Here is a 16,782-nt window from a genome sequence, read left to right as displayed (position 1 = left end):
AGACCACCAAGACATTTCTCGACAACAAAGAGATTGTTGCGAAGCTGAGGAACTATCCCGACGTCAAGAAGTTCATGAAAAAAGCGATGCCGTTTGCGCAGTTGGTCAAGGGAAACGTTGCCGAGAAAGGAATCCACGCCATGGACTTGACGACTCCGTTTGATCAGAAAGAAGTCCTCAAAGAGAATCTGACATACCTTGAAAAGTCTCTGGACGTAAGAAATCAGATCGAAAACTCTTGTCCCTCCTCATCTTAGTTCTTATAGCTGATCGGCGTTCGCCTGCTACCGGCGTCTCAAGGCGACTTGCAGGCTCAAGAGGAAGCATCGCCCGGCAAACCGCATCTAGTTCTTCATGCTAAAGATCCACAGGTCTGGAATTTAAGCGGGGAGAAGTCAGAGCTAAAAATTCTTTGTTTTTCCCATTTCAGCCACACGCTGTCATTGAATTCCGTAATCCCCAACCGACTTGCCCCCATTTCACGCTTCACGTATCCATTCACGACGGAGAAACGGTGGAGGAAGTCAAGAAAAGGATCGAAGGTCTCGACGGAAACCTCACCGGTTAGTTTCGTTTTGATGAATGCAATCTTGGAGAGTCGAAGTCTCGTTTGTCAGACGCTCAACAAGTCACGGTCTTACGTTACAAGAATCCAACCGTCAGTCCACGAACGGTGCCCGAGTTTGGGCGCTGGGATTTGGACACCACTTCGCTGGTGAATGAAGACACGTTTCACTTGACTGAACAAGGAGGAGTTACGATCAGCTGTCAGCAGGCGAAAGACGTGGCTGTCGGTGACGTCATGTTGTATGTCGTCAGCCCGGACAAATAGGGAAAAAATAGACTAGACTGCTGTTTTCAAGTTTTTTCCTTATTTTGTTTTGGTAGATATTTGGGTGTCAGTGTGACGTTATCGTAATCAAAATTGTCATCGAGTTGAAAAGGTTCGACTGCGTTGTTGTCAGAGCTCGAGGACGCTTCATCGGGTGTCTGGGCCTCTGCTTCGGAACTTCTGAAGGAAGCTTTCATGTCGAGACTACACTTTTGTACGGGAATAGTATCATCAGCAGGCTTCTTTTCGTCATCACATTCTCCCGGAAGAGGAAAATGGTCTGAAGAGATAGGAGTGCAAAAGACAGACCGCATAGCGAAAAGCTAACCTTTATCCTGCTGCGGCTGCAGGGCCATGAATCGCAGTGGCTGCCCTTACGGATACGTAAGGCCGTTATCCTTACGGTGATTGGTCTGCGCATGGCCACGCCTGCGCAGTGCTCTATATAGAGAGCTTAGAAAGCGTTTTCTTCATGTACCTAACCCAACACCAACCCTAAACCTTACTGGTATCGGTGGCGGCCCCGCTCCGGGCTTAACCGCCCCAATGAGCATAGGTCGCAGAGGGGGGCTTCGCCCCCCTGGAACCACCATGCCACAGTCGCGGGTGATCGTATATCGATAGGTACAGAGAAAAAAAGAAAAGAAAAAGAAAGAAAAAGAAAAAAAAGCACGCTTCGGGATTCGAGCCCCTATCCTCCTGCGTGGGAGCCGTATCCAGGGGCCCCCCCCCCCGCGCCCGTACGCGTGAGCTACCGCGTCACCTTCGGGACTGTACAGTTATCAGGGAAGTTTAATACAGGTTAAACGCGGTTGATATCTACCGCCATGATTATGTAAGGCGCGGGCGGTGTCTGGTATCGCCATTCGCCGCCTTCGCACAGACCGAATTTTTTTTTTTTTTTCTCTTGCAATTTTTCTCTGCGCTCTTATTCTAACGTTGCATGGCGGATCAGCGTCCTGCGAATCAAGCTGTCGGTCAGCAGGGACAAGGCAAACAGCGTCAACAGGGGCAGGCGCCGCGGGGACAGAATCCTCCGGCGGCCCCGCCGCCCCAACAACCTCCACAACCTGTCTTACCTCCGCCTCCGCCGCAAGGGGACCAAGCGCCGCCGCCCGCACAGCCGCTAGTTCCAAGGCAGGCAGTTCCGGTACCTATGCAAGACTTCGTAGCGGGAATAGTGCAGCAAACCGTGGCAGCCTGGAGGGCAGGTAATGCGGACGACGGGTGCATAGTCCAAAGAACGGGCGAAAACGCCTCCCCCTCGGTCCGCTAATCGCCCCCACCTGGCGACAGTATCCATTGCTTTCACGACCAGTTCCCACGCCGCCCGAAGACGTTTAGCGTAGAGCCCCGCCCCTTTTCGCGTCCCCTTACTCTCCCACGCGCAGCGACGGATAACTGCGAGGCGTGACTCTTTCGGACGCTCCCCGAGGGGGTCGCTTGTCTGTGCAGCCACAGCAAGGGCCTCTGCCGAGGCAAGTGGCTAATGCTTGACCGCGGCAGGCGCCGCCGCTTCAGCAGCCGCAGCAGCACAAGCCGCATCAGCAGCAGCAGCAGCAGCAGCAGCAGCAGCAGCCGCAGCAGCAGCCGCGGCAGCAGCAGCAGCAGCCGCAGCCGACGTGGCTCGTTGCGCTCCTGCCGCGTGCGAAAAAGCCCCGCAGGGCAAAGCCGCCGTTCTCGCGAGGAAACTCCTTCGGAGTTGTCCCAGGCGAGTCGTCGCGCCGCCGCTTCAGCAGCCGCATAAGCAGCAGCAGCAGCAGCAGCAGCAGCAGCAGCAGCAGCAGCAGCAGCAGCAGCAGCAGCAGCAGCAGCAGCAGCAGCAGCAGCAGCAGCAGCAGCAGCAGCAGCAGCACAAGCAGCACAAGCAGCACAAGCAGCAGCAGCAGCACAAGCAGCCGCAGCGGCGGCGGCAGCAACAGCAGCAGCAGCCGCAGCCGTCGTGGTTCGTTTCGCTCATGGCGCTTGCGAAAAAGCCCCGCAAGGCAACGCCGCCGTTCTCGCGGGGAAATTGCTTCGGAGTTGTCCCAGGGCGAGTCGTCGCAAAATCTCGGCGCGCGAGTTCGTCGATCTTGCCGAATTTCTCCCCGACAACGCGGAGGGGCTACGGCGCGAGGGAGAGCGAGGCAAGTGCCCCTCGCCTGCGCCGGGTCCTCGTTCGTTGCACCGCATCACCTCGATCGCGCAATAGGTTCAAGCCTTCGCGGCTTTCGCCGCGGTGGAAGTGTCACAGCGCCCAAGTTGGGCGTTGGACATGCTCGGCTACATCAAGCTAGTGGTGCGCATGGCGGAGAAAGGCCGTCCGCGAGAATCGTGGCGGCGCCAGCGATCATAGGGCGGCCAGTTGTGCATTGCGGCAGGCGGGGCCAGGCGCGGCGGCGAATCCTGGCACAGCTGGATTGCGACGCGCTCAACGTCGCGACTAGGCAGGCCGGCTCTTCAACTTTGCGCCAGCTGCCGGTTGTGGTGCACGCTGCGTTTATTACCGCGCGTGCGACAAGTGGGGGAAAGGTCATCGCGCTGCAGATTGTAAGCCAGCGGCGCAGCAGCAGCAGCAGCAAACAGCCGCGCAAGGGCCTCGAGCGCAGTCGCCCAAGCCCCAGTAGAGCCGCGCGCGACTGTCCCGATTATTAGCGTGTTGCCCCACGCCGTGTAGTTGCACTAGTCGGGGGCATGCAATACACCGTTTCCTGCTGGTTCCTAGAAATGGGGGTCTTTCAGCGGGCGCGTACCGCTCTGGGCAGGCACTGGCGGCGTTGGACGCCGCGCGCGCGCGGCAAAGGCTTCAGGTTCGGCGGTCGGGGACACGCCATCATCGGCGCCGGTGATCCCGCAGGCTTAGGCGGATAGCTTAAGGCGCCACCCAGACCAGCGTTTTACAGCAGGGCTGCTGCGCGGGCTTTCAGAAGGTTTCCGAATCGGCTACGGCGGCGGGAGCGAAAAGCGAGCTCGAGCACGCCGCAACCTCCACTCTGCGCGAGAGTACTCCGCGGTAGTGGACGAATATCTAAACGGCGAACTCGCAGCAGGCAGAGTAGTGGGCCCAGTCCCGGCCGCTCCGACGCAGCTGGTGCGCTTGAGTCCCTTCGGGGTAAGTCCCAAGTCCGGCCAACCGGGGCGGTGGCGGCTAATATTCAACCTGTCGTCCCCACGGGGCGGCAGCGTCAACGATGGAATTTGCGCCGAATAATGCGCGACCATATACACCCGTGCGGAGGGCGCCGTGCGGTACTGCTGGCAGTTGGGAGCTGGGGCAGTGCTAGCAAAGCGGGGCATACAAAGCGAATACCGCATCATTCCGGTGCACCCGGCGGGTCGCCATCTCCTTAGCATGCGATCGCGGGGCGAGGTGTATGTGGCACACCGTGCTGCCGCTTGGGTTGCGTTCGGCACCGGCGATCTTCTCCGCAGGCGATCTTCTCCGCAGTAGCAGACGCGCTACTGTGGATCAGCCTCAGGATCGAGCGCATCAGTTGCAGGCGGCGCTGCGGGTGTGCAAAGAACTCGGGGTACCCGTCGCTCGCGGAAAGATTGGAGGCCCTGGCACGACGCTGGTGTTCTTGAAGATCGAGCTAGACACCGTGGCTGGAGTAATGCGCTTGCCGCAGGCAAAGCTGCAGCGTCAGCACCGTGGGCTCCGCTTCCGATCACCGAGGGAGCTCCGGCCGGTGGTTCTTGCAGCGGCGGTGTGGGGCGAGAGCTGGTCGGGCGCATCGGTCCTGCTTGAGTGCGACAGCACGGTGGTCGTGGCGGCGGTGCGGTCAGGGTCAAGCAGGGACGCGGCACTTATGCCTCTCCTGCGTACGCTGCAGTTTTTTTTTTGCGGCTCAATTTGGGTTTGCTTGGAGGGAGCGGCATATCCCGGGAGAACAGAAGACCCTCGCCGACGGGCTCTCGCGTAACGTTCCGCCCGCCGCGCTGAGAGCGTCTTTTTCCTCAGCTTGCCGCCAATCCGACGCCCATCTCGGGGGAGCTACTGGACCTGGTGGCGTTACCGGGATTGCCCTGGAACGAGCCGCGGTGGAGGGAGCTCTTTCACGCTACAGTGCGCAAGGTGTCGCGGACTCCACTCGACGATCGTACGCCGCAGGACTCCGCCGGTTCAAACGATTTTGCGAGCAGTTAGGTCTGCAGGGTCTGCCAGCGTCGGAGCGCGTGCTCTCGCTCTTCTGCGCGGCCCTGGCAAGAGAGGGGTTAAGATACGCCACAATAAAATCTTACCTGGCAGCGGTTCGCAACGGGCAGGTCGTCGCTGGTCTGGGCGATCCGTTCGCGGCATCGATGCCACTGCTGGTTCTCATGCTAAACGGAATCAAGCGAGAACAAGGGCGGCCAGCGGCGGATCCCCGCCTCCCCATCACTCCGGTGATTCTTCGTCAACTGCGCGCGGTGTGGGGACAAACGCCCCATCGATGGGACTCGACGATGCTGTGGGCGGCATGCACGGTTGCCTTCTTCGGTTTCTTGCGAGCAGGCGAGTTCACCGTGGACTCGGTGGCGGCGTTCGATCCCGAGCGTCATCTTTCGCCCGATGACGTGTCGACGGATTCACTGGCGGACCCGTCGTTCGTCAAATTGCGGATCAAACAGTCGAAGACGGACCCGTTCCGTGGCGGCGTGTCGATTGTTCTAGGACGCACACGCGCGGACCTGTGCCCTGTGGAAGCGCTGCTCGCTTACCTGGCTCGCCGTCGCTTTGCGCCGGGGCCGTTGTTTCTGTTCGAAAATGGCGGAGCGCTCTCACGGGCGGCGCTCGTCGATCAAGTGCGACGGGCTCTGACAACGGCAGGCGTGGATGCGACTCGCTTCGCTGGTCATAGCTTCCGAATCGGGGCGGCGACGACGGCCGCTGCGCGCGGACTTGACGACTCGACGATCCAAACGCTCGGCCGATGGAAAAGCGCAGCGTTTATGCGCTACATTCGTCTGGACGAGCGGCAGCTGGCGCGATACAGTCGCGCGCTGGCTACAGAGTAAATAGCATCCGCGTACTCAGGAGTCCAGCGCGCGTTAGCGACGTAAACCGGTTCTTTGTCGCATGTTTTGTGAGCGTGGCGAGTTAGTTGTGGCGTTCTTCGGGCGAGTGGAGAGCGTACAGCCGCTAGGGGGTTTTTGTTATGTTAGTCGCGCCAGCAGGTTCTCACGGGCGGAGACCACAACTATGCTAATTGGGTGAGGTGGTGATCCCGTCTTGGGGGACGTCGCTCCAGCCCCGTTGGGACCGTTCACGACGGTTTGTTGGGGGCTCGGATTCGGCTTGGCTCGAATCGGACTGACGAGATCGGCGGCGAGCCGGGCGGAAGCGTTCCCCCCTAGCGCGCGTTAGGCCCAACCCTGAGCAGCACAGGGCAACTCACAGGTAAGATATATCAAGGGAAGTTTAATACAGGTTAAACGCGGTTGATATCTACCGCCATGATTATGTAAGGCGCGGGCGGTGTCTGGTATCGCCATTCGCCGCCTTCGCACAGACCGAATTTTTCCCACCCTCCCTCCCGTGCTGCTCCGGGGGCCGCACCCGCTTCTCCGTCCTTCGGACGTGACTCGCCGCTTGGGGGGCTCGGATTCGGCTTGGCTCGAATCGGACTGACGAGATCGGCGGCGAGCCGGGCGGAAGCGTTCCCCCCTAGCGCGCGTTAGGCCCAACCCTGAGCAGCACAGGGCAACTCACAGGTAAGATATATCAATAAGCTTTTAATCCTCGAAATAACGCACTGCGCATGATCATTTTGGTGTCCGTAAGGATAACGGCCTTACGTATCCGTAAGGGCAGCCACTGCGGCCATGAATCCGTCCGGTCAAATAAGCGTACGCTAGATCGTCGATCACGTGCTCCGATGAACAAGCTGCGAAGCCTGCGATACGCTGGACTCGCACGTCATTCCGCGCCGAAGCGCGTGGAATACGGCGCCCTGAGCACCGACTGGCAGGCAAAACGCGGTCTCGAGCTGCTCGGGGTTCTCAACATAAGGCCCGGACATCGCGTACTCGATCTCGGCTGCGCGTCGGGCGAGCTAACGAACAAACTCGCCGCTTTCGTCGGCGCTCGAGGTCGCGTCGTCGGAATCGATCCGAATCGCGAACGAATAGCGTCGGCACGACGCCGATTCGGCGACGCCGTGAATTTGACGTTCGTCGAGGGTACGATCGATTGCGTTGTCGATTTCGAGCGCTTCGATCGCGTCTTTTCCAATTTCGTCATGAATTGGATTTCTGACCACGCCCACGGGTTAGATAAAATTTTCCAGTCGATCAAGTCGACGGGTCGATTGGGATTTCTTCTCGCGCGATCGCCGCCGATCGTGCTGCAACGGCTGTCGAACTTGATGGCGGGAAAGCCAGTTGATTTGAATGCGGTCATGAATTGGCATTTTCAGAGTGGATCTGATTGGGCCAGTTTGTGTCAAGAGGCGGGCTTTTGTAACGTACGCATTGACGAGTACGTTGCGTACAATCAGCACCCGTCACTGGAGCACATGGTACACTGGTGGAATGCAACGACCAGCAAGCGATTTTCTGCTTATTTGAAGGAATGGAAGCAGGAGACGGATTTTTATCGACATGTTGCAGCCGAGTTGGGAATTGATCTCGAGGGTCCAGTAAAATTCCCTGAGAATATAATTAGGGTGGTTGCAGAAAAACGCTAAAACTTTGATTATCTAAATCAGATGACTTTTTATTCAAATTTTTCCCGTTGCGTGAAGAGTCGCTACTTTTGGTTTGAACCAGTGGAGAGTAAGACCGGGACAGTCAAGTGTGTTTCCCTCTTTGACGTGCAGACAATTATTGATGAGGCGGAGAAAATTTGAACCTGAACTGCATTTGGCGTCTTGTTGATTTCCTGCTGGTCTTATCTCCCAACATCGCTCAATCAGAACTTGAAAATCTTCACTTGAAAATGAAGATTTTCAACATGAGATGAGGGCTGGGCTGCCAGAGCCCAGTTGTCTCATTTTTTAAGTATTTTCTCTCAAAGTGTTAATTAATTAAACTTTCAATGCAGCTCCAAATCAGTCTTAGAAGTGTCTTGTTGTGAAGAAACGCGGAAGACCACAAAAGGACAACAAGAGTAATATGATATGAAAAAAATGGTAATGAAAACGATTGTTTGTTTGGCGTATGTAGATGAAAAAAATCAACAGCAGCATGTTCGTCTGTTGTCCTCCTTGAGGACTCCGCAGACACTTCGCGTCAATGTTGTGACTGGCCGGCGCACGTGCTCCGAAGCCCTCACGCCGAACCCGCGATACGAAATGAACGACTTGTCGTTCTTTTTCAGAACACAGGTGAGAATATGTGCGACGCAGATGCACACGAAGATCAACGCGTGAGAGTTTCCTGTCGCATCTCGCGCCGCCGAGGTCAGCGTGCGCGCGTTTGCACGGAGGCGGAACCGGATAAGCTCAGCGTCGCGCTCGCCGATTGGTCCGCTATCGGACCGATCGATTAGCGGTAACACAGTTCACAGAAGAGTAGGCGGATCGAGCCACGCGCAGTTACAGATCGTCAACTCCTAAGTACGCATCGTGAAACGCGCTCTAGTTCAAAGTGACGCCCGAATAGCGAGTCGAAGACGACAAGAGAGCCGGCGTCATGAATGGCAGCGGTAACAACATCACAAAAACGCGCCTGGACCAAATGGAACTCCTTCGAAGCGGTTGGCTATACAAACAAGGTAGAAACGAGCCTTGGGGCGAGTAAAGGAAGGAAGGAAGACCCCGTCGGCGTAATGCTAGTCCCTAACTCTAACCGCGGCAGCGCGCTCCGAAGATCCTTATCCTCTCTTTTCCCGAGCGTTCGCAGCTTCGCTCCGCCCGGTTGTCGCGTTCCCGGGGGCAACGCGCTAAAACGATTCGAAGCGAAAGCGACCCGATCCTTTCTAACTGCGCGTCTTTATCGTTTTTTTCTCTCTTCCGCTCTCGCCGACAGTTGGCGGCGTGATGAAAAGATCGTGGGCAAAGCGCTGGTTCGCGCTAACGGAAAACGGGCGCCTCGTCTACTTCAAGACGCGTTCGGGCGCCGCGCAACCGCGCGGCGTTTACTATCTCAGCGACTGTCGCATGGCATGCGATCGTGGCACGCTTTGGACCGGTGCCCAAAAAGGTTCCTGGCCGTCGAGCGTCGATCATCGGTTCTGTTTCGCACTCGTCATGGCCGATAAGCTCGTTTGTCTTTACGCGCAAACGAAAGAGGAGTGTTGGTAAGCTAAACAAAAGGGGTTGGGCGCCGTAATGTAAATAGCAGTGAGAGAGAGAGGAAGGCGAGATCGTTATTTGACCTCGCACCTGCCTGTCCTCCGCTTTTGCCCTTCCGCGCGATGATACACCTAACGTTCGTCACCGCAATGTTCCTTCCGCGGACGTTACGTTAGAGAAGCCCAGATTCGAGGTCGCACGACCCTGGGCTTCGCTTCCCTTCGTATAAACTCTTTCCCTTTTACCGTTTCCTCTTTCGCTGCCTTTTTCGCGCCTAACGTCTAAAAATATGTGAAGCATTCGCTTTCGCACTGTGGGAATGCCTGTTATGCATCATCGCGTACGTAACGTTACGCGGCAGAATGACTGAATCTATTTACTTTACTGCGTCGAAGTGCCCCCCTTTTCCTCCCCTCCCGGCGAAATGACTGCGTTTATTTACCTATCGCGACCCCGTCGCGAAACCGACTCTAACCTCGGAAAAAGAAACTATTCAGACTTCCCCGTCTTTGAAAAAAAGACGGGCTGTTTATAAACATGCAAATCGTACCGAGGGAGTGCCATGGCCCCTTCGAAGGAGAGACCCCTTCATTCCTAAGCCCGCAGGCGATATGAGTGACTCCATTCTTTCCAAAGGGCCTGGGTAAAAGCGTTGGAACGATCGCGACTCGAATGCCCGTCGCCGCCGTCCACCGATCGAGCGTCGCCGCCGCCTCCATCGCCAATAGAAAAATCATTCGGATTAGGCGAAGGCGACGACGATTCGACGTCCACAGCGACGGCAACGGTATCGTCATCGCGACCGCCGTCACCTTCGACGACGTCAGCGACGCAGAGTCACAGTCAAGAGAGCTTGGACGCGAGAAGCGTCGTGAGTAGCGTTGCGGACGACTTCACTACAGGTAAGGACACCGGGCTCCCTAAACGATTCCTTTGCATATTCGCATTTCGACTCGACACCTATTAATAAAATGAATTCCAGTCTGGTTAGCTCAGGTGGGGACGGTATTTTTACATACGCAAGGTGGCCGCCTTGCGTTTCTTGATTTTGGTGTCGATTAGTCGACCGGATACCTTTTGGCAACTAAGGCACTTTTTTGTTTTACTAAGATACCGGCTCTCGAGAAAAAAGGGTCCCGATTCCTAAGGGTTGTTTCATCTCAGCCGATGGGTGCGGTGGGGGGAAAGGATGTCAATGGCTTCCTATTTGATGTCTATTGAGTTTACCCCTGTTACCTGAGTGGAGAAGATAATGATAATTTAAACTTAATACCAGTTGAAAGTCTGCCGTATACGTATACTGAAAACTGTCATATGTAACTTACTTACTAAGCTGTATCAACATCTTTCTTTTATTGCGGGACCCCCTCGGACATGTTATGAATACTTGGAAACTCACTCGCTCCTTTTAGGCGTAACAATCTCGTCATCGCCTTCATTGGGTTCCAATACGATTCACGTCAGAGCCCAGGAGTCGAGTCTGCCTCCTCACGTGATGGCCGACATTCAGCTGTCTCTGCTCCAGCTCAACCAGTCCCTTGGTAACATCAACGCGACGACGGGCGTCACGTTTTCGTTCATTTGCAACCTGGGCAAAGTCTTCAATAACGTGCCGCCGACCGTTCAAGAACGCGACCGAATGGGCTCCATCATCTATGGGAAATATTTACCGGCTCTCAGCGATCGATTGGTCAGCGATCTCGCCAATGCCGCCGTCAAGACGTCGTTTCTCGAACGCGTGCACAAGCATCGGATTCTATTCAAACTCGGCCAATCGCCGTTCGCCTCTCCCCTATCGCCGCTTCCCGCCGTTTGGATTCAAGAGGGAATTCTCCACGTGACCGTGCCGAATTTTCACTTCGGCAAGCATCCGCTCGACGTGCCGCCCGTCGATCGAATCCCCGTCGTCGGACTGAACGATCTTCCGGAGAGCGGCGCTTCGGACTTCTTCGCCGAAAGCGCGTGGCAGGACACGTGGGAAGCGGGTCTCATCGACTCGCTTCCAGCGCGCGTGAAAGAGGACATCCTCGACGCCGCTCATCTACTCGAGGGCTCCCTGGAGGCGATCAGTCGCGCCGCCCAACGATCGTTTCGATTTGAGTGTGAATTCGACGTCATCTATATGAACCTTCCTGACGAGTCAAAGTATCGAAAGTACATCGGTTCCGTCGTCTACGGCGAGTATCTTTTGCCGCTCAGCGTCGCCATTGTGAAGTATTGCGAGGATTCGGCGTGTCGCGAGCGTTTTCTCTCGCACGTCTACAATCATCGCATTGTGTTCTCGCTTCACACGCTCGGCTCTATGTCGCAGAATACGACGATTGTGTACAAGGGCGGCGTGCTTCACGTCATCGTGTCGCCGTGGCAGTTCGGCTGCGAGCAGTTTCAGCCGGATTTGACGCTTTTGAGCATGAGACCGGACGCCGAAGATTCGGCGACTGGTGGCCGGATCGTTTGTCGGCGATTGCCGCCTGAAATACAGCAGGACATACGCGATGCGACGCCCTTTTTGACGTCGGCTCTCGACAGCTTGGCGGCAATGATTGGCGAGGAATTCTCGTTTGAGTGCAATTTTGAGGAGGTCTGGATCGCAGCGAGAGCAAGTTTGAGAAATCGGGATATACCTGGATCGACTGTCTATGCAAACTACTTGACGCAGACGTGCAAAAGGTAGGGGAAGACGCGAGCGTTGTTTTGAGTTATTGCAGGGACCCCTCCCTCAGTCTAAACTGGCTATATAAGTGGTTAATTTCCTTCGTTTAGTTGAGACCACACTGTATTACTAGTGGAGCATGACAGTTTTTCTAAGAGTCATAGTCCCTCTACTTGTTAAGCATGACAAAGCTTATTCTATTGCTTCCTTTTTTTGTGCCTAGTATCAACGAGTACTTGCGGCAAGACGAGGAGACAAGACGACCCAAGTTGCTGGAGCGACTTCACCGTCGTCAAATCGTCTTTTCGTGCGGGCAGCCGCCGGCTAGTGTGACGAGGCGGGGCGAGGAGAAGAAGGCGGTTGCATTTATTCATCGCGGCGTCTTTCACATAATGTGTCCTGGAGGTGACTTTGGAAAGGAAGTCTTCTCGGTGAACGTAATGAAACTATTGACACTTCCAGATGAAGAAGATTTAGTGTACGTCCTCTCTTTCTTTCCTACAGTGTATGGTAATGGACACCAGCCTTTATTTTTTTGTGTCCATTGCAGTACAATAGGCGTTGAAACTTCCGAGGTCAACGTTGTAATTGCTTTTGTTTTTAGACTTGGGGTGAGTGAGGAGACGCGGAGTGAGTGGCTTCAGGAGCTGCTTGGAAGGACAGGACGTCATCGTATGAGCGGATCATTGTCGCGGACGAGTTCTGGTTGCAGCACGTGGACAAATGGCAGTGGACTGGACGTATACGTGCAGCCAGCACTGGTAACAAAGAAGAGCTAAGAGGTTGAAGTTTAGATAGTCTATGCATGATGTACTATACTTATACAATGATAAGCTGCCAAAGCAAGTCAGTGTTATTATTGTTTTTCTTTTAATTTTTAGAAGAGACGTTTATGACGATGATTGGGTTCAACATTTAATTTTTTTTGGAGACTAAATATACGCATACGTACACCGGGAAACGTGCATATGCGTTGACGTCATTTGGTACTTCGACCTCTCTGCGCGTGCGCGACCGGGTGAGTCTCGGTCTTTGTGGTCACCTCCAGTCTTTCGGCCGATTTCGCCCTGACTGCGTTGACGAAGACCATCGAAAAGAAGCGAAAAAGGTTCAACAGCGACCGGGCTCAGTCGAACATGTCAAACAAAAGCGAAAATCTGTTCTCTCGGAACAACGACTTAGGTAACGCACGTAAAAAAGGGGCGGAGATAGACACCTAAACCTTTCCCTCACAGACTTGTGGCGATCGGACGCCGATTCGAAGCGAAACACCGCAAAAGGACTCGAATCGAAGGTAAGGAAGACCCACGCACGCGAGTTCCCCGTCTTCTCTGTCGAAAAAAAGCGAAAGAACTAGACGGGCGGGTCCCAGTTCGTCAAAGCGCGATTGCCCGCCTAAACGAGGAGATAAGAGGCGCGCAAAGACTCTCCTCCTCCGCATTTTTACTCCTCCCCGCGTAACGGTTTTCTTCGATCTCACCCAGGATCGCGTCGCCGAGTCGTTTCATCGATACGCGAGCACATTTCTAGCGGCCAGCGAAGCCTATCTCGAAATAAAACGGGTAAGCCGCATCGAAACCATAGAAACCTCCACTCACCGTAACGCCCCCCGTGTAGTCCGAATTTCATGACGTCATCCGAGGCCTCGCCCTCGCACTAGGCCGCCTTCCCATCGGCAAATTTCTCCTCGCCGGCACGCCCTTTCTCGCCTATCTAATTGTCTTCAAAAGCTACACGATGCTACGTCACGTTCTAGGCATGAGCGCAATTGTTCATCCGAACACGGTTCTTCTGCCGTGGCTCGAAGCGACTCTGTTTCACTGTCTACCCCATCGCGTCGTATCCTACTATTCTCATCCGGCGTTGGATTTTCTCGCCGCCGTGCCTTATCTCGTACACTTCGTTCTACCCTTTCTGTTTCTCTTCTATCTGACGATTCATCGCTATCGACGACGATTCGTCTATAGCTACATATGGTGCGCCGGATGGGTCAATCTCGTCGCCGTTCTCGTTCAACTGCTCTTTCCCACGGCGCCTCCTTGGTTCATGGACTCGGCTGTGTTCGACGGAATCGACGGTCGGCTCATCGGTTCTCTGCCGAACGAGGCCGGCTTTCAAAGACTCGACGCTTTCGTCGGATTTCCATTCTTTCATAATCTCTACGCTCAATCGCCGGTCAAGTTCGGCGCTTTTCCATCGTTGCACGTCGCCTGGCCCGTGGTCGTTCTCGTCAATCATCCGTGGTTTGGCATGAAGTTTGCCGCCGCTCACGTAGCGTGGATCACCTGGGCAGCGCTCTATTCGAATCATCACTACGCCGTCGACGCGCTCGGCGGCATCTTGCTCGCGTTGCTCGTTCATTTTATGATGACGCGGGTCTGGTCGCCGTTTGGGCACGCGGTTGTGGATGGAAAGGTCACCGAGTGGAAATTCATAAAGAGACGCAGGTATCATCGTCAGGACAATATCGTATGATGAGACCGAGGCGTAGCCTACGTAATGTGCACGTACACTGGATTCGTATTCTTTCCTAAGCGAATATAGAGAAAAAGGTTCCATTTGTGGGTTGTTTGAACTGCGCGCCAATTGGAATCACGTGCTTGCGTCGACCCGTATATCTTTAGTCCTTAGCAACGCTTTATGGCCGAGAATAAGTACGATCTTCTTCTCGTTCGGACGTCGGCGGACAATCCGCCTCGACAGCAGCCGTGGTGAGTTGCTATTTCGGCTCGAACGAATCGATATCGTCTCTCCAAGGTACAAAGAACGACTCCGAACGAAAATGATCAAATCGAACGAAACGACGAAGCTCGACGCGTCGCAGTGGGTCTTCCTCAAGAAAGGCGTCGACGATTTTCGCGACGGGGCGCCCATCGAAGGCAGCGAAGGCCTAACGGAACGAGTAAGGGCCAGTCACGTAATCATTTGCACGGTTTTACGCGTTTTCGACAGAAAAAGGAAATTAATTTTCCAATTGTTTTGTCGTCGGCATCAAGCGTTGCCAAGACGACGGAAGATCGAGCACGTCATCGGCGTTCGAAGCCGAGCAAAGAGATTGCTGTGGGATCGAGCGTTCTTCCAATGAAGCAGAAGCGTCGCGATAACGTCGAATTCGTGGAGAAAAATTTGCTCGCCTCTCCACTCGCACTCTATCCCCATCTCGAAGAATCGCTCGAATCTGAAGTACAATAGCGGATGCTCTTCTTATGCCCCAATTTTGATTGTGTGATAATATTTTTAGGTATTCAATGACGTAGCAGACATTCTAGGTCTCGAAGAGGGATCATCTGTTGTCTACTCGGTAGGATACGTATATATAATTTATAAAGAAAAGTATCTTATAAGGAACCTGCATTGAAACTAGCAACCTTACCTAAAGTTTCCTCTCATATCTCATGTCGCATTTCTTCCTCGCAGCCAAGTGAAAAGTCTGATTCAATCGACCTCGCCGATGACATCACGTCGTCATCTCACCACGTTCTCGCCGACACGTCGTTATCTGGTGGCTGTGCCGTCGATCGAAAGACGGCGGCAGACGACGGACTCGGTTCGCGATCAAGTTGCCGACTCAAAGCCGAGGGCACGAAGAAGCCGAGCTATCAGTGGCGACCGGGATCCGTCGAAAAGACGGGAAGCAGAACAAATTTGAAAGAGTCGTCAACAATGATATCATCACCGCTGGTAACAACAGGGGGAAAAAATCGGCCTCTTTTTATGATAGCAAATGAGATGGCTCTATCCTAGGAAACGAAAGTCGAGACGGTCACAAAAGAATTCTGCGATCGCATGAAGGACTTGGTGAGACGACTATGCGAAAAAAACGACGCTCATATGTATCTTTCCCTCATAGGGAGACGAGTCCAAAACAATTGATGAACACACGGTAAAGAGTCTGTTTGCCAGTGGATACGAAACAAAGGCAAGGAACTTTGAAGAATGACTTGAGAATTATGACGAGATTGTTCTACGCGTTTAGCCCACGCTCTCTGTTCCCATTCACGTCGTCGAATTGCTGAACGTTCCGTCGGAGCTTCGTCAAGCGCGACGCGGCTTCACGTCGGAACTTTCGCGCGAGGAGACGGCGAATAACGAATTTTACAATACGCGATCTCTGTTGGATTCGGACGACACCGACGAGTCATCGGCTGTAAATTAGAGTGATTTAGAGTATTCGTTTCTTGAGGTGTTTTCTCTCTTTTAGTATGTACCCAGTTGGGCAGATAGGGGGTCGTATGGGGCCTGGTATTTGCCCAAGAGCCTTTGGAAGTATAGGAAAAGAGGAGAGGTGAGGGAGAAAAACGTTTCGATTCTGTGGAGGAGAGTCGGTTGCTTTCTTTAGACCTTGCAAGATCCGAGGAGAGTTGGAGAGAAAGCCGTAACAGAGTCAAAAAAGAAAATGGAAGAAATGGTACGTACGGGCTCAACACATCTAAGAAATTAATTAATTAATTAATTAATTAAAAATTATGAATTAATTTAACAAGTCTGCTTGGCTCACTCAAACTAAAAGTCTTAATTAATTAAGCCTTGAGTTACACAGCTTTTTGTCTAGGATGCCGTGATTGCTCCTCTGCACGGAGCTAAGGCATTCAAGGAATACGTACGCAGGCTGGATCGAAGGATGCCCAAGGTGCGTAACATCGATGAAAAATGCACGGTGTAGCTGTATAGTAGCTTGTTTCTAAGGCTGTGTCCAACGTTCCAGATCGCCACGATGAAGACTCGGAGGAAGTGGAGGATGGGAGAAGACCGTCTCGGCCATCAAAGTCTTGATGATGTGGCTGGAGTTTTATCAAGTAGAATTGCTTACCGTTGTATAGCTGGTGTGTAGAAAGGAGTTAGGTACAGTCAACGCACGTGTGTGCCGAGGCAGAAGGCTCGTGGTTTCGGTTTATAGAGATGCTTTTCATCGATTTAAATCAGGTTGGGGGTATAGCTCAGTGGTAGAGCATTCGACTGCAGATCGAGAGGTCCCCGGTTCAAATCCGGGTGCCCCCTCACTTTTTGTTTTTTTCTTTAACTTTTAGTTTTAGATTAGAAACGATGCATAGCAAAAATAATTTGCAATAACGGTTTTGCAAGGGAAAAAGCAACTTCAGCTT

At 53.9% G+C, this 16,782-nt stretch overlaps 5 protein-coding genes, 1 long non-coding RNA gene and 1 other non-coding gene across 8 annotated transcripts in view; 6 read left to right on the top strand and 1 right to left on the bottom strand.

The window, feature by feature from the left end:
• The window catches only part of LOC136189336 (leucine--tRNA ligase, cytoplasmic-like), a 31,943-nt gene extending 30,982 nt beyond the window's left edge, over nucleotides 1-961 (top strand). For both annotated transcript variants that reach the window (XM_065977271.1, XM_065977280.1), the window contains 4 exons: nucleotides 3-215; nucleotides 267-371; nucleotides 431-563; nucleotides 618-961. In XM_065977271.1, coding sequence (XP_065833343.1) covers nucleotides 3-215; nucleotides 267-371; nucleotides 431-563; nucleotides 618-832 — 666 coding nt within the window. In that variant the 3' untranslated portion in view covers nucleotides 833-961. The remainder of the gene's footprint in view (nucleotides 1-2; nucleotides 216-266; nucleotides 372-430; nucleotides 564-617) is intronic.
• Nucleotides 962-1,775: 814 nt separating this feature from the next.
• On the top strand, nucleotides 1,776-3,167 carry LOC136198090 (nuclear transcription factor Y subunit beta-like). Its single transcript, XM_065988009.1, has 4 exons — nucleotides 1,776-1,982; nucleotides 2,339-2,461; nucleotides 2,497-2,817; nucleotides 3,024-3,167. Exons 1-4 carry the CDS (start codon nucleotides 1,776-1,778, stop codon nucleotides 3,165-3,167), a joined length of 795 nt encoding a protein of 264 aa, XP_065844081.1.
• Nucleotides 3,168-3,293: 126 nt separating this feature from the next.
• LOC136189438 (uncharacterized) lies at nucleotides 3,294-6,308 on the bottom strand. Its single transcript, XR_010670392.1, has 2 exons — nucleotides 5,513-6,308; nucleotides 3,294-5,461 (listed from the first exon to the last, which is right to left on the bottom strand). It is a non-coding gene; the product is annotated as an uncharacterized lncRNA (long non-coding RNA).
• A 2,026-nt stretch (nucleotides 6,309-8,334) lies between these two features.
• Nucleotides 8,335-12,641, top strand: LOC136189351 (uncharacterized). The gene is made up of 6 exons (XM_065977289.1): nucleotides 8,335-8,507; nucleotides 8,762-9,032; nucleotides 9,664-9,929; nucleotides 10,440-11,697; nucleotides 11,904-12,158; nucleotides 12,285-12,641. The coding sequence occupies exons 1-6, from the start codon at nucleotides 8,426-8,428 to the stop codon at nucleotides 12,457-12,459; spliced, it is 2,307 nt and encodes a 768-aa protein (XP_065833361.1). The 5' UTR covers nucleotides 8,335-8,425; the 3' UTR covers nucleotides 12,460-12,641.
• Nucleotides 12,642-12,688: 47 nt separating this feature from the next.
• Nucleotides 12,689-14,238, top strand: LOC136189419 (uncharacterized). The gene is made up of 4 exons (XM_065977368.1): nucleotides 12,689-12,862; nucleotides 12,916-12,974; nucleotides 13,165-13,242; nucleotides 13,298-14,238. Exons 1-4 carry the CDS (start codon nucleotides 12,817-12,819, stop codon nucleotides 14,153-14,155), a joined length of 1,041 nt encoding a protein of 346 aa, XP_065833440.1. The 5' UTR covers nucleotides 12,689-12,816; the 3' UTR covers nucleotides 14,156-14,238.
• A 40-nt stretch (nucleotides 14,239-14,278) lies between these two features.
• On the top strand, nucleotides 14,279-16,755 carry LOC136189398 (protein FAM47E-like). The gene is made up of 12 exons (XM_065977348.1): nucleotides 14,279-14,391; nucleotides 14,438-14,582; nucleotides 14,633-14,863; nucleotides 14,922-14,981; nucleotides 15,098-15,361; nucleotides 15,425-15,478; nucleotides 15,531-15,599; nucleotides 15,657-15,827; nucleotides 15,882-15,965; nucleotides 16,020-16,088; nucleotides 16,233-16,310; nucleotides 16,367-16,755. The coding sequence occupies exons 1-12, from the start codon at nucleotides 14,321-14,323 to the stop codon at nucleotides 16,451-16,453; spliced, it is 1,383 nt and encodes a 460-aa protein (XP_065833420.1). The 5' UTR covers nucleotides 14,279-14,320; the 3' UTR covers nucleotides 16,454-16,755.
• On the top strand, nucleotides 16,607-16,678 carry Trnac-gca (transfer RNA cysteine (anticodon GCA)). The gene has a single exon. It is a non-coding gene; the product is annotated as a tRNA-Cys (tRNA).
• Nucleotides 16,756-16,782: the final 27 nt, after the last annotated feature.

This window comes from Oscarella lobularis, chromosome 1 (genome assembly GCF_947507565.1).
Source record: "Oscarella lobularis chromosome 1, ooOscLobu1.1, whole genome shotgun sequence".
NCBI classification, from domain to species: domain Eukaryota; kingdom Metazoa; phylum Porifera; class Homoscleromorpha; order Homosclerophorida; family Oscarellidae; genus Oscarella; species Oscarella lobularis.
This window is presented reverse-complemented; position numbering and strand designations above follow the sequence as displayed.

What these genes read in the sequence shown, in the direction of transcription:
- LOC136198090 (XM_065988009.1), top strand. Translation starts at nt 1,776, where the DNA reads ATGGCGGATCAGCGTCCTGCGAATCAAGCTGTCGGTCAGCAGGGACAA. An exon ending in TTCCAAGGCAGGCAGTTCCG is followed by an intron (nt 1,983 to 2,338) that starts GTACCTATGCAA and finishes TGACCGCGGCAG; the next exon opens with GCGCCGCCGCTTCAGCAGCC. An exon ending in TTGCGAAAAAGCCCCGCAAG is followed by an intron (nt 2,818 to 3,023) that starts GCAACGCCGCCG and finishes ATCGCGCAATAG; the next exon opens with GTTCAAGCCTTCGCGGCTTT.
- LOC136189351 (XM_065977289.1), top strand. Translation starts at nt 8,426, where the DNA reads ATGAATGGCAGCGGTAACAACATCACAAAAACGCGCCTGGACCAAATG. An exon ending in TGCGGACGACTTCACTACAG is followed by an intron (nt 9,930 to 10,439) that starts GTAAGGACACCG and finishes CGCTCCTTTTAG; the next exon opens with GCGTAACAATCTCGTCATCG. An exon ending in CCAGATGAAGAAGATTTAGT is followed by an intron (nt 12,159 to 12,284) that starts GTACGTCCTCTC and finishes TTTTGTTTTTAG; the next exon opens with ACTTGGGGTGAGTGAGGAGA.
- LOC136189419 (XM_065977368.1), top strand. Translation starts at nt 12,817, where the DNA reads ATGTCAAACAAAAGCGAAAATCTGTTCTCTCGGAACAACGACTTAG. An exon ending in CTCTCGGAACAACGACTTAG is followed by an intron (nt 12,863 to 12,915) that starts GTAACGCACGTA and finishes TTTCCCTCACAG; the next exon opens with ACTTGTGGCGATCGGACGCC. An exon ending in CAAAAGGACTCGAATCGAAG is followed by an intron (nt 12,975 to 13,164) that starts GTAAGGAAGACC and finishes GATCTCACCCAG; the next exon opens with GATCGCGTCGCCGAGTCGTT.
- LOC136189398 (XM_065977348.1), top strand. Translation starts at nt 14,321, where the DNA reads ATGGCCGAGAATAAGTACGATCTTCTTCTCGTTCGGACGTCGGCGGAC. An exon ending in AGTATAGGAAAAGAGGAGAG is followed by an intron (nt 15,966 to 16,019) that starts GTGAGGGAGAAA and finishes TGCTTTCTTTAG; the next exon opens with ACCTTGCAAGATCCGAGGAG. An exon ending in TGGATCGAAGGATGCCCAAG is followed by an intron (nt 16,311 to 16,366) that starts GTGCGTAACATC and finishes CTTGTTTCTAAG; the next exon opens with GCTGTGTCCAACGTTCCAGA.